The sequence below is a fragment of the Brienomyrus brachyistius genome, chromosome 19 (genome assembly GCF_023856365.1).
Source record: "Brienomyrus brachyistius isolate T26 chromosome 19, BBRACH_0.4, whole genome shotgun sequence".
Lineage (NCBI taxonomy): Eukaryota > Metazoa > Chordata > Actinopteri > Osteoglossiformes > Mormyridae > Brienomyrus > Brienomyrus brachyistius.
In genome coordinates this window covers 3,448,829-3,461,917 of record NC_064551.1, presented here as the reverse complement: position 1 = coordinate 3,461,917, position 13,089 = coordinate 3,448,829, and the positions used below count along the sequence as shown (strand labels likewise).

The following is a 13,089-nucleotide window of genomic DNA, read 5'->3' as shown; positions in this document are numbered from 1 at the left end:
CCGGCTCTCCATGGATCAGGTGCCCTACCCCTGAGAGTAACAGCTGAAACTTAACAGGCTTTTTTTCTCGTGTGAAGAGATACTGTTTTATGCTGTGGTCTATATTTTGTGGCTGACGATCACCTTAAAGAAAACAGCATGACCAGGTCAGCTGGTATAATCTTTCGGTGAAGTAAAATAAGACCGAATGGATCCAGATAAAAACCGTCTATAAAGCAGAATCATTTTGTCTGAAACTAAACAGGCAATTAATAGAAAGAATGGGCACTTTCAATAAATGCTTACAAACTACAGCCATCAGCTGTCATCCGGTGGCTTTGTACATACATATACATATATAAATTACAAATATTGATCCCATTCCTAATTTGGTCACCTTGTGATACCTTTCAGTCTCAGTTGCAATCAAAAAGTGCTTTGAACATTTTATTTTTAAAAGGGACAGTTCTGGAAATGCCAGTATATCGACTCCAACAACGAGCACGTGAGTCGCCGAGCTCCTCAGGGCCAGTTGAATGTCCTGCCGGTGATCTGGTAAAACTTCTGATTGAACGGGTGGAAGAACCTTTGCAGCTTGGCCACCACGGGGGGGTCGACGTCGGGGTGGATGCGACCCTTGCTTCCTGCCAGGCACTTGCTGAAGACGACGTTGAATCGCAGGCAGTAGAAGCCCCTGGTGGCGTTGTAGTACAGGTTGTACTGACTGATGCGGGATGGGAGCTCCAGGAACTGCTCCACCAGCTGCAGCTCTGGCAGAGGGTCCACTATGAGGCGGTCCCCATCCACGATGTGGAACTGCTCCACAGGGAAGTACTTGAGCCATCGCTCCAGGTGTTTGGTGTATATGCTGGTCCGCACGGCCTTGTACTTGGTGTTCACCTCGCAGGTGTTCGCGTCGATGGCCAACTTCTCAAACTTGTGGTAGGTTTTGTTCTTCCTTTCCTTGCCTTCCAGCACCTGGGTGTAGTCGGAGATGGCACGGGTGGTGGGCTCGCGCACAATCACCAGCAGCTTGATGGAGGAGTTCATCTTGAAGATGCGCTCTGGCACCTCCTCGGTGATGAAGTAGGCGGGACTCTTCTCGATGGTTATCTGCTGGGGGAAGGAGAAGGGCATCTTCTGGCGGTACCAGTCAACCCCACGCGCATAGTTCTGGTCGTTGTCGAAGAAGTGGATCTCCTGGGAGGCCTTGACCACGGCTGGGTGCAGGTTGAGCATCTCCAGCAGGGCGCGTGTGCCCCCTTTGCGGACGCCGATGATGATGGCGTGGGGAAGCTGCTGCACCAGCCGCTGCAGACCCACCTGCTCTTGCGTGCCGTTGACCCTGTGTGGCTCGTGGGCCAAGCCACGCTTGTACTGCAGCGTCCGTAGCAGGATCTGCCCCAGGGGACGTGGTGCCAGTCTGCTTTCCACAGAGCAGATAGGCTGCAGCCTGGGGGGTGGGGCAAATGGGGGGGGGGGTATATGCTGAGAATGACTGGAATACTGGCACAAATGACACAGCACCTTGCAATATGTTTTGTGTAAAAAAGCTATATGTCTGATCAACTGTGCCATGTTGCCCACAAATAATTATTTCTAACAAATATACCTGTGTCATAAAAAGTTATGAAGTGAAACGAACAAAACAAGAAATCACGATTGCTCGCAGCCAAGGCTTTGCAGCTATTCAGTATTATGCGTTTATTAATGCATTTGTTGCATCATACCTGTCTTATATATTTTTTTGATACTTTTCCCTCAGCACGGGGTACAGACCTGTCCAAGCTACCAACTCTGGCCACGAGGTAAAGGAGACTCCCAATGGCGAGGCTTCCCAACACGAGGAACTTCTGTCTGAGCAGTGCCTGCTGTGCGGGTAGCATGACCCTCCATCAATCGTCAGGCCGGTGTCCTCAGCCTGGGGGAGGGCAGAGCACATACACCACGACTCACTGGCAGGTCAGAGACAGCATAATGCTTATTAACACACACTCCATTACACCAGTAACAGTAATTAAGTTGCAAGATGCACAGCGCTGTGATGACATTAGGCGGCTCCTACTTTATTTTTTTTTATTTATTTCAATCGCCCAAAAGCTTTGGGGACTGCAGTCATTATGGGCCTGCTGGTGTGGCACTACGCTCAATATGAGTGAGCAGAAACACACGCCCTACTTCGGAATTACTCTGGGAAGTGCACTTAAGGCAGACTGATTTGCACGCACGGAATAACGGGTGTGAGGCGCTGTAATGCAAAGGCAATTACTGACGACCCAATGCGGAAGTTTTGCAGGCGCGTAGCGATCCGTCACTTCAAAGCAAAGGAGTCATCAAACGCAATAATCCTGTTTCTCCCACAGTGGGCACTAATACCCGGCGGGGAGATGTGTGTGTCCTCAGGAAAAGAAGTCATGTTTCCAAAAATAATGTGTTTGAAGTAGCTGCCTATTGAAAAAAAAAAATAGATCAAAGGGTACATTAATCTGTTCGGTTTGGTTTCTGATCTCTGATTGTGCTATTGCACGTTTTTTGGAGATGAAACAGGATTTTCTTACTTGCCCCTATATTTAGACAGTCGCAAATGAAGCTGTATATGACAATTCGAAAATAATCCACACCATTATAAATATGAATGAGGTAAATATGTTTAATTCAAGAGATTATTAAACTACTTTGAAGATACTGAACTGAACATTTTCAATAAAATGACAATGGGTCGATTAACCAAATAAGAAATTTGCTTCATAAGGGGATACACTTTGTAAAGAGTCAGTGACTATCAGAAAGGCGCTGTATAATAAATAATAATAATAATAATAATAATAATAGCTCAGTATCATGGAGGCATTATGTTGGGCATGCAGCTTGCAAACAACAACGTCATGGGTGTCACATGGGTGGATTAACCTGGGCTGGATGGCCAATACGATATAGGGGGCCAATACTGTATAGGGGGGCAATACGATATGCTTTGATGGGGCCCAAAATCTCTAGTGGCACCTCTGCAGAGAACTAAGTATCGGCGGACTTTGGATTCGACTTTCACTGGAGTTTACACTTGTTGTTATTAAAGCAAGCCATCTTGTTTTCTGTAAGGGGGGGGGGGGGGGGGGGGTTAGCCAGCTGACCTTGGACCCCCACATGGTTTTTTCTCCCTATTTGGGAGTTTTTGGTTTCACTCCTCTGGCTTTCTTTCTTTCTCAAGTGCCTTGGGGTGACTAAAATTCTTATATTGAACTGTCTGCTCTTTCACTACACTGCAGGTTTGCTCTTTATTTGCATTATTGCTGATCCTATTGTCCCCATGTACGTCTCATCTACTCTGCAACTGTAGCACAATAACCTTACTGGGTATTTATCGATACCAAGGACGCAACTTGCCTCCCAGGAACGAATCTGGGACGCAATGCATCATGGGATTGTTCTCGGGAGAAACAACGGGGATTTATACTGTTCTCTGAATATCTGTTCTTGAGTATGGAAGATGATGTATAATAGATACGCGAGAACACAAGAATGGTCAAGTATGCACACCGATAAACAACAGCTATGTTCCTCGAAACACAAAGGGCGACCAAACTTAAAATAACGGTCTTTTTTGTAAACGACTCTAGTGAACCATGTATCTGGCCAGAAGGGGGCAGTGTCTTGCTGCTCCGTGTAGCAGCGCAGCTTCTGAATGAAATGGGAAGTATTGTTATTACGCTGCTTTGTACTTTCATTTTTCCTGGAGGGGGGGGCGTCAAACACTGATTTGTTCAATTCCTCGCTGAGGTGGAATTGCTACTGCTCTTCGTTGCGGTTATAAACCAGTCAAACATATTGGCTGGGGAGGAGACAGGCGGGAAGCGGAGCGCATCTTATAACGAAAGCCCTGACAAATAGTACCGCAGATCGGCGTGACTCCCCCGCCCTTACTCCCCTCCGATTCATCGTGACCCTGCCCGGTGCTGCACTCTTACCATAATCTGCCAAAGGCATAAAAGAGTGTCGTTGCACGCGTGTGGGCGGCAGAGAGCCGGGGCGTGTGTCCGTGCCGAAGCGCCTGGTCGGCCGCTGCACTGGCGGCAATAACCGGCTCCAGCAACGCAGCCATCCTTCGCTCCCTCGCACAAATCGTCCTGAAACGGCGGCAGATGGCTACCGTCGTGGCCGGTGCAGCGTGTTCCTGCTAATACGACGTCGAATATAATGGGGGTGCAGACCAGCGGTTCCTGAAGAAACCAGCCAAACTGCGGCGACCTGCAGCCAGAACCCCGGCTTTAACGCCACTTTTGCAATCAAACCTGTGCAGAATCTTTGAGAGGTTAGATGACTTTCAGGCTTCCTGAATTGGACTGCCAAGTGTTTAGGAATATGGCATTTTGCAGCTGGACTGACATTTTGCCTAACTAGGAAACTCAATAATCCAGTGCATTCCTTTTGAAAATTATATATATATTCAGTGCATTTTCTTTTCCAAATTGTGTTTCTACCGTGGTAATGTTAAGCACAAAATGGAAGAAGTAACATCACCACTTCGTATTTTAAGTCAGCTTATCGCTGCGAAACAATGCCACGGTTTAGCGTTTCGGAACAGCCGCTGCTTAGGCAGTAATGCGGCGAGCAGGCGTCTCCGTTTCTTTAGCTTTAATCACACAGTTACTGCGCAAATAGCTGTTCAGAAAAGCAGACAGATGAGAAACTGTATTATCTGTGATTGTTGTATCATACCAGCAGACCCTAGCACAAGAGCATGCAGGTTCGATCTCTATTTGTCAAGCTTATCCGGAGGGTACTAATGAAAGGGCCATCTCTCACCAACCATAGCGCTGTTGTTCTCAATTAACTATTTGGTGGTGATACAACAAATGCAGGTTGACTAATCTTAATGTGACATCAATAAAGTATGAGTGCGTACATCCCAGCAGAGTTTGATGCATGCCTTTTTTCACTGCGCTGCAGATTTGCACCCATCCAGAATAATAGGGGCTGCAATGCTGCAGGAAACTGATACCCGAAGGTGTCGAAGCACTGCTTCCATAAGAAATGCATTGGTCGTGTTCTTCTGTTCCATGATGATGTATGTAAGCACAGGAGTAAACTGTGTGGACATGCTGCTCATGCCGTCCTGTACCTGGTGTGTATGCTTCCCTCTACAGTGAAGCAGAATAAAATGCGAGCAGTAATCAAGGACAGGTTGTGCGCAACTTATTAACCTGGAGCTAGACAAATTCATGGTGGCCCACACGGCGATCTCTGTGAAAATAGATGATGCACTGGGGTCCCTGGGGAAAAGCCATCAAGCTCCTGAGCATAGACTGTTAGCTTAACATGACCCACACCCCCCCCCACACAAAATCCCTCAGAGCCAGATCGCAGACAGACTGCTTTCCTCGGTGACCCTTAGAGGACACAGTCACATCTGTGTGCTTCAGACACTAACAGCGACATGGGCGACCTGTCATCCGTCATCATCTGACATCGGAGCCCAGGAAAATCTATAGTCTGTGAGCAAATCGGTGCTGCTGGATACATTTGTATTTCCACTTATGTTCAAAGCCCACAAGCCTCAAAGTACCGCTTCAATGAAAAATGCTGACTCCCCATTCATTTATCTTAGCAGAGTCCGAACACTAAAGCGTCCACTAGGGTTCCCTCTGAAGTTCATTATCAACTTGTTTGATCATCTGCAGTATTGAATTTTGCTTTTTTTTCCCCTGTAAAAACTAAACCACATGTTTGCATTCAGTCTGTAGAAGCAGGATAACTCCTGAGGGATCAATACTCAGTCACAACAGTGAAGAGGGCAGTTATGATTCATCGGTGGACTGAAGAAAATGTCTACGATGAGTTCAGAGGGGCAAATTCCCATCTTCTTATTGACATACAACCCGATATCTGTAGTTTCTTAATCACTTCTAATTCTAAGGGATTGTAAACAGACGGCATGCTTCTGCGAAGCCTTGATCATGGCGGTTGAGGGCAATATGAAGGATGGAAGAGGACAGATGAGACTAACATGAATAATACATCGGTGTGCAGTTTATTATTGTTATTATTATTGATCTACACTTATACAGCAGGGAATGATGACGCGCTCCCTTTCGAGCCCCCACTAAGCGTCCATGCCCTCCCCCTGCCCGGTGACTGCCTCCATTTGGTGATATTGCACCTACATTATTTATCACTGAGCCACTGAGCCTTTTGTCCCAGACGCCACTTTGGCACCATCTCGTCTGTGTACTGACAGTCAGGGCGTCTCGCCCCCCCCCCCCCCCCCCCCCCCCCCTCCCCCCCCCACACAAAGGTGTACTGGGAGGTTAGCGCAGAGTCAAATGCCTACCTCACATGTTTCTGGACCTTTCCAAATTTCATTATGGCAGTTGGTTTTGGGCCTTTGTCTCTCTGCTCTTACTGATCGTTTTAAATGTGATGTTTCTGTCAGGTGCTGTGCTGTACGCTCTGGGGAGAAGGGTACAGGCTACGAGTGACGGGAACAGAGAGCTGACTCTATGACTCTAGCTGCTTCCGTTCGGTGTGATTCTGGGAAACGCTAGAGCACATGCAGTCAGGTGCTACATCACTCCTCTCCTTTCATGCCGGCGTTCTCGCGTGCGTTTCTAGGTTCCTGTCAGAATGCACGCATGCACACAAGTTACGGCGCACAGTGAATGGGTAACGGGTCTAAGCATAGCCTCAGTGATACACACCCCCCCCCCCCCAATACACTCAAACACCCGAGTATAGGATGGACTCCATTTCGCAGAATTGATTTGGACAGGAAGGAGTCGCTGTAGATGTTCGTTCTCGATCTTAGGGGTCATTTGCATGATGTCACCATTTAGGAAGCGCATATTCAAATGCAGTAATTACTAACCCAGAGGCAGCCTACCACAAGGGAATCTCACACACGTCAGGGAGACTCCGGAGTAGCCTTTTTACGTCACATTTCGTACCGCAGCGATATAGGAAAACTCCAAAGAGACACGATGTAAACTCCACACAAGACAATCACAACGTATCATGCTCATAAAGGCAAACAAGACATTGAAAACGTCAGTTTTCTATCGCATCACATGGAGCGCAGAATACTGAGATACTGAGTTTAGGCACTAGTTCAGCTTACGTACTGGTGGTGGGTAAATGCAAAGCTCTGCCAGAACACAGCTTCTCCACATCTGCCACCGACACTCAGGATGAAGTCAGTCACTTTTGCTGTAGACACAGCAGCCGACTCTCCCCAGCAGACAGTGACTGTCTATCCTTCTGCTCTAAACAATGGCGCAAACTGAAGTAAACCTGCTACTGAAAGTCCATTTTGTGGCCACGGTATAAAGCCGACGCGGCTGAACACGCACAGCGAAGTCAGCAGCGATCCAACACTGAACTCATAAGACAAAGATACTCTTTCTTTACTGTGACGTGATGTTGCGTGAACGTGGAGTTGAGAGAGCAAAGCTAAACTTGGGCCACGGTGATCCTCTCCTCAGAGGTCCAACGTTAACATACAGTAAATATCAAAGGCGGCCTAACCTGATATACTGACTAAGAGCGTGGCAGACTCTGCATACATCATGGAAACGTTGTCAGATTGCAGCGCATATTACGACGCAACAGGAACTAACCCTAACCTTAAGGTTTCTGGTTCTGGTCCTTGGAGGAACTGCCTGACGTACCTCAGAAGGCGGCACAGAATCCTAAAAACAGGCACAACGCTAAAAGAAAGAAAAAAAAAAGTTCCGAAGAAAAACTCCAACCGAGTAAAATGAGCGATAATCATAATTACCTTCACCACATGGATGAAAATTAAATATATATAATCCTACACGGCCGGGTAGTTACGCAAGCTGAAAGTCTGGTAAGAGATCACAAGAGCTTTCTAAAGTGCACTGTTCTCCTGAAGGACCCAATTACTGCCGCGACAGACACTTAACTGCAGAGTGTGGCGCGTTCTGTCCACTTGCAGACTTCTCAGGTGCTTCTCTGTGGAATTGTGGGTATTTGTCAAAGGAGGGACTGGAGATGCAGTGCTGCAGCTCATTGGCCCACACCGTTACCTCACAACTACACGCCTATGGTTTGGGTCCTGCTCTCGGCCTGTGTCTGCACGGCTTTGTACTCCAGATACTCTCTTTCCCTCTGCACTTTAAGTGAATCGGTGCCTCTAAATTACCAAGAGATCATGAGTTTTGGACCTGCATCTTGTCTGTGGCGTATCCAGCCTTGCGCCATTTGTCCTCAGATGTTGTAACAGTGCTGTATATAACTGTACATTATCGGCCGCATACTTCATACATACATATTTTTGTCTGTACATTTCAGCATGCGTTTGTGCCCCTCCCCCAGCGCATTACTCAAGGCAATGCGGCCCTGAAAGCGGCCGCTAAGGCTCCTTCACGGGGACTTCCATTCTCCCCCGCTACAGCTGGCCGGGAACAAGGGATTCAGGTTTGTGCTGTGGCAGCCGTAGTGCTGAAATTGTCCCGTCTCCCAAGTACCCAAAGACAGATGTGTGTACAAACACACACACCCACAGAGTGAAGCAGCAACTCCAAACAACAAACACTGTGAAGGCAAACCTGCAAAGTGAGGGCCTGCTTCACCCACTACCACATAAAGGTAAAGGGCCAAAACTTTTTGTTTACTATTGATTTTCACGAGGTTTCCAGTTTCGCTGACGGCAGGTTTGGGACCGGCAATCTCATTACAGCGGGTCTCCATGAAGACAGAAATGCAAACGTGTGTGTGTACATTTGTTAAAAACAGTGCATGACACGATAACCGGGAACCCTTGGTGTATAAGAAATCGCGTTCACCTGTGTGCCATTTAAATATCTGTCAAAGTCAGTGAATTCCCAAATCCCCCCTGTTCTGCCGATCAGCGGTACAACCTCCCTGCGACCAGAGCCTTAAAAATGCAGCCGACAAGCCCTCGGCATCAACCGTTTCCCTTCGTCCTCTCTTTTATTTAATAGACAACAGTGAAATCTCAGTAGCTGGTGCGCGAGGAGAAATCAATCAGACAGATAACAACCGCGTTTAAGACTGAATCCAGGCCTTCCCTCAGCTCCCACAAAGACACACATGAAACGCTCGCTAGGACACAACGAGGGACGGCGAGGCAGTAACAGCAAAGTGGTACAACAAAAAAAAAAAGGCATGAAACAGCCCGTGTCTTTTAAAAGCCTGACTTGCGCAGTCCTTGGGGGCGTCGGCGGTGAGGCCGGGCGGCAGCTTCCGGGAGGTGGAAGCTGACTAATCTGTAAGCGATAGGAATCAGTGTCACGCAGAGCCCACCTGGGACCACAGCAAGATCACAGTGGCGAGGGTCAGTGCCTCCCTGCACCACTTCCTGCCCCCCCCCCTCCCCCCCCCCAGTCCCACGACATGCTGAACGATGCATGGGGGGTGTTATTCTCACTGAAACACAGCGTGTGGAATAAAACAAGCCACATGGCAGGCATGCTAATCCGGCATCAGCAGGGACAAAGAGGCTGTGGGCACGCACGTCACTATCACTGTGTAATTCTGCAGATTTAAGTTTACGACAGTGCCTTACATCGACCGAAAGGAGTGCTCAGTTGCAATGCAAGACAGATGTTCTGGTCACAAATCTCTAACTGCTGGCCCACACAGCTTATTGAATTGAATTGGCCTTTAACCCTAAGGGGCTGATATTACCTACAGCGGTGAATAGGATTCATGGCATTCCAGGACTGCTTGGGTGGAACACCTTGAACCAACATGGCTGACTTGCTCAACAGCAGCAGTGGCTGGGCATTTCAAGCAGGACCAACAGTTTTCGTTATGAGACTCAGAATCCGCATTATTCTGCCAAGAATGTTCACACATGCAAGATTACCTCTGGTGTCAGTGGCTAGCATGTGTCACATACAAAGACTTAAATTACTCTGGTGCAATCACTATTATTTAAGGAGAGTTTCATTAATGAAATCTTTGCATTTAGGATGTAATGGAGCAGGACGACGATGACAGCATGTTGCTGCTGCTGAGTGTCCAATCACATGGGTCCTGAAGCTATCATTGTGGTCACCTTGCACGAGGCAATGAGCACAGGAGTGTAAATTCTTTACTACCACCCCCCCATCCACAAAGAAAGCTACTGTGGTATTATGGAAAAGATATATAAGACACAAATAGATGAAGTATAAGCATTCATATAACTAAAAAAGCAAAGAAAGTACAAATACCTATAATAAATAACTATACTTATACCATGTTGTACATTTTAATAATGTAATTGGTTCCTCATTTTCTTCCCCAATGACTTCCAGCGGACGGCTGAAGATACCGTGTTTCTTCGAAGGAGTCGCACAGCAGACTGCCTCGTCCCATTGTTGCCGTTTATAATGGATCTCATTATGTACTAATTTGTCTGATCTGCGTCCACGTTTCGCCGCCTGCAAGTCAGAGCGCCCACGCTTATTTGCACATTAAGTGAATTTGCATATACAAACTGTTAAACCTTCTGCCTCCCGCTGTGTGACTTCATTAGACGATGGCGAAGCTGAGGGCGCATTCAGACGCAGCGCGGTCAGTCGGTGTTCCCTCCATAAAAACACGCAATAAAGAAACGTCTTCGCAGGCATTACTGCACTTCTGCTGCCACAGAGCCGCAGCACATGCACTAACCTTGGCTACTCAGCTGGGACAAAAAGATTTTAAAGGCAAAAAATATTTCAGGCTATAGCCAAGCAGTTACAAATGATAACATAAAATCCAGTGCTACATCTATCAATAAAAACCAATTAGCACTGGCTAACATGGGCAACACTTGCACATTTCTGCTTTCCAGAGGACTCGCCAGTATTAATTACAGGGATGCATCCTGACTTCCAGCAGTCCAGGCTTCTAATACCCCCGCCAACCAGAATTCAATCTCCACAAAATAACGCCATCGAATCCAGTCAGCAGAATGATTGATCGGGATGATGGCTAACATGTCAAAGGCATTCTGTCGCATGATCCGCCGATTAGTATGGCCATCATTTGTGGTTTGCCGCCCCCCCAGCTGCGAGAGATGAGGCCCTCCCTGAGCGTGCGGCGGATGGGGGAAGCAGGCTCTCCCTTGGCTGTTTATGCTTTGGCACATTTTAAATGGACTGGAAGCAGATTTCTCCAAAGCAGCCGTGACGCCACATGTCCAAACAGAGCCGCTCGGGCGCGGACCCATCAGCCAATCGCAGGGCAGAAGCCGAAAGTCAGTGCCGGTCACCTCCAGTGGCCGCAGGCATTTATCGTCTCATTTCACCCAGCGACAAACCGTCACGCCGCTTTACCTCAAGGGCAACGCAAGCGGTTTTCTGGATGCAGGCATCAGCCAAATGTTCAGCAGGTCGAGCATAAACGTATAAAGGTTATGTTTAAAAGTTGTACTGGTGGGCGTACGGCTGCACACAAGGCTGATGAAGATACGCAGGGGCACAGGTGTGGGTCCCTGGGCGAATATCCCTTGATGTCAGACGAAAGACACGGCAACTGTGACGGCAAAGGTCTCGCAAATCCCCGAACATATGAAAAAAGTCAGCAGAACTGTGAAACATCAGGAATCTTGGTAAACGGACGGAGGAGAACACCAGTGATACATATAAGGGACATTATTGTGTGCTTGCTATGGCATTCCCTATCTTCTAAAATTAAATATTAATTATATACTGTTGGTAGTTTTCAGGTTCCTCCTTTACATATTTCTGTTGGTGAGGAGTAAAAATCTGAAACAGCTGCACCTTAGCATATACATTCATCATATCTCTTATGGAAATGGCACTTCTTTGCCTTGGGTTTAAGCAAGAAAACTCTACTAAAAAGGAAAATAAAATCTATATTGGAATGATCCATGTTCCTAATGGCAGATGATCGCTTTACTCGCCATGAGGTATACCGCAACCTGTCACAACGCACACCCAGCAGATCTGAATAACACCCGCGACACGCAAATAAAAAGCCTCCCAAGGACAACCATCCATCTCTCCATCCATTTGTCCATTTTCTCCTTGGCTGAAGGTCATGGTGGGGTTGGAAAAAAAAAACATTCGCTTATGATTTGAAAGTCAAGCATACATCGCAGAAATAATGCGTGACGCGCTACATTGGTGGTAATAAACTGTGCTAGCAGAGGCCATAAAGCGAGTTTTAAACAAATCACAAGTGGATTAATCAACCGACCAGCCACGTTACTCCATTGCCGTGACTCCGACCTTTAAATATGCACCCCCCCCCAGCTGAGCGCCGGCTCCAGCAGTGTATCCTAAAGGCTACAGAGGACATACTCCTCTTCACCAGTTTCACTTGTTTTCTTTTTTCAGAGTTTAAACGTGCCCGATGCCGCTAACCTTTAATGGCTCTGGTTGCAGATTATTATTGTAGCAATGCCTAATATTTACGCTATTTGCGCCGGCGCAGTGTATTCATTAATGAGCAATCTCCGCTAGCATTAGCGGAGGTTAGTACTTTGACAGGGCACCGCTTATCAACAGCTAATATTTACGCCGTTTGTTCTTTACTTCCGTGTGGCGCAGTGCTATCATTAATGAGAAATCTCCACTAGCATTAGCGGAGGTTAGCGCTTCTGTGCTGCACCCTTCGCCGCAGGTCGAATCCAGCCTATGATTGAAGAGCCCACGTATCCTGCGTGTGAAAAGGGCTGGGGGGACACAGCCTGCGATGATCCTCCGCCTGATTCATCAGCTTCTAGCTGCACCTATGGCTCCATTTTTTTCAGAGCCAAGAACGCGCATCCCCGTGACTGTCCTTTACCCTTTAACCATAGAGCCCAGGGAAACCCTTGATAATCATGAATCACAGTGGGGGAGGACTTTTACAAAAGCCAGAAAACTGTGTCTAAATCCCATTCACCTCACAGTGAAGAGATGGATTTAGCATATGCAGAGCTAAAATAAAACATAATCTTTCTGGTGTCAGGCAGCACTGATAATCAGCCGGCACTTGCTCAGGTGGAGGTCCCGCAGAGAACCCCACCCGCTGCGCTTCCTTAATCTTTACACTAATATTAATTATCATATTACTGAAACTTTAAAAGGCAGGACAAACACTTTATCATCTTAAAAATTACGGAAATAAAATAATTGTATCCTTATTTTACTT

General features: G+C 47.2%; 1 protein-coding gene across 8 annotated transcripts in view; it reads right to left on the bottom strand.

Moving 5' to 3' along the window:
- LOC125715208 (heparan sulfate glucosamine 3-O-sulfotransferase 5-like) overlaps positions 1–13,089 on the bottom strand; it is a 42,416-nt gene continuing 29,327 nt past the window's right edge. For 6 of the 8 annotated variants that reach the window (XM_048986518.1, XM_048986517.1, XM_048986519.1 and 3 more), the window contains 2 exons: positions 1,759–1,900; positions 1–1,432 (listed from right to left, as the gene is read on the bottom strand). In XM_048986518.1, coding sequence (XP_048842475.1) covers positions 502–1,432; positions 1,759–1,865 — 1,038 coding nt within the window. In that variant the 5' untranslated portion in view covers positions 1,866–1,900 and the 3' untranslated portion in view covers positions 1–501. Of the gene's footprint in view, positions 1,433–1,758; positions 1,901–3,944; positions 6,107–6,307; positions 6,430–13,089 lie in introns of those variants that run through there. The other 2 variants (XM_048986523.1, XM_048986522.1) reach the window with 2 other exon arrangements.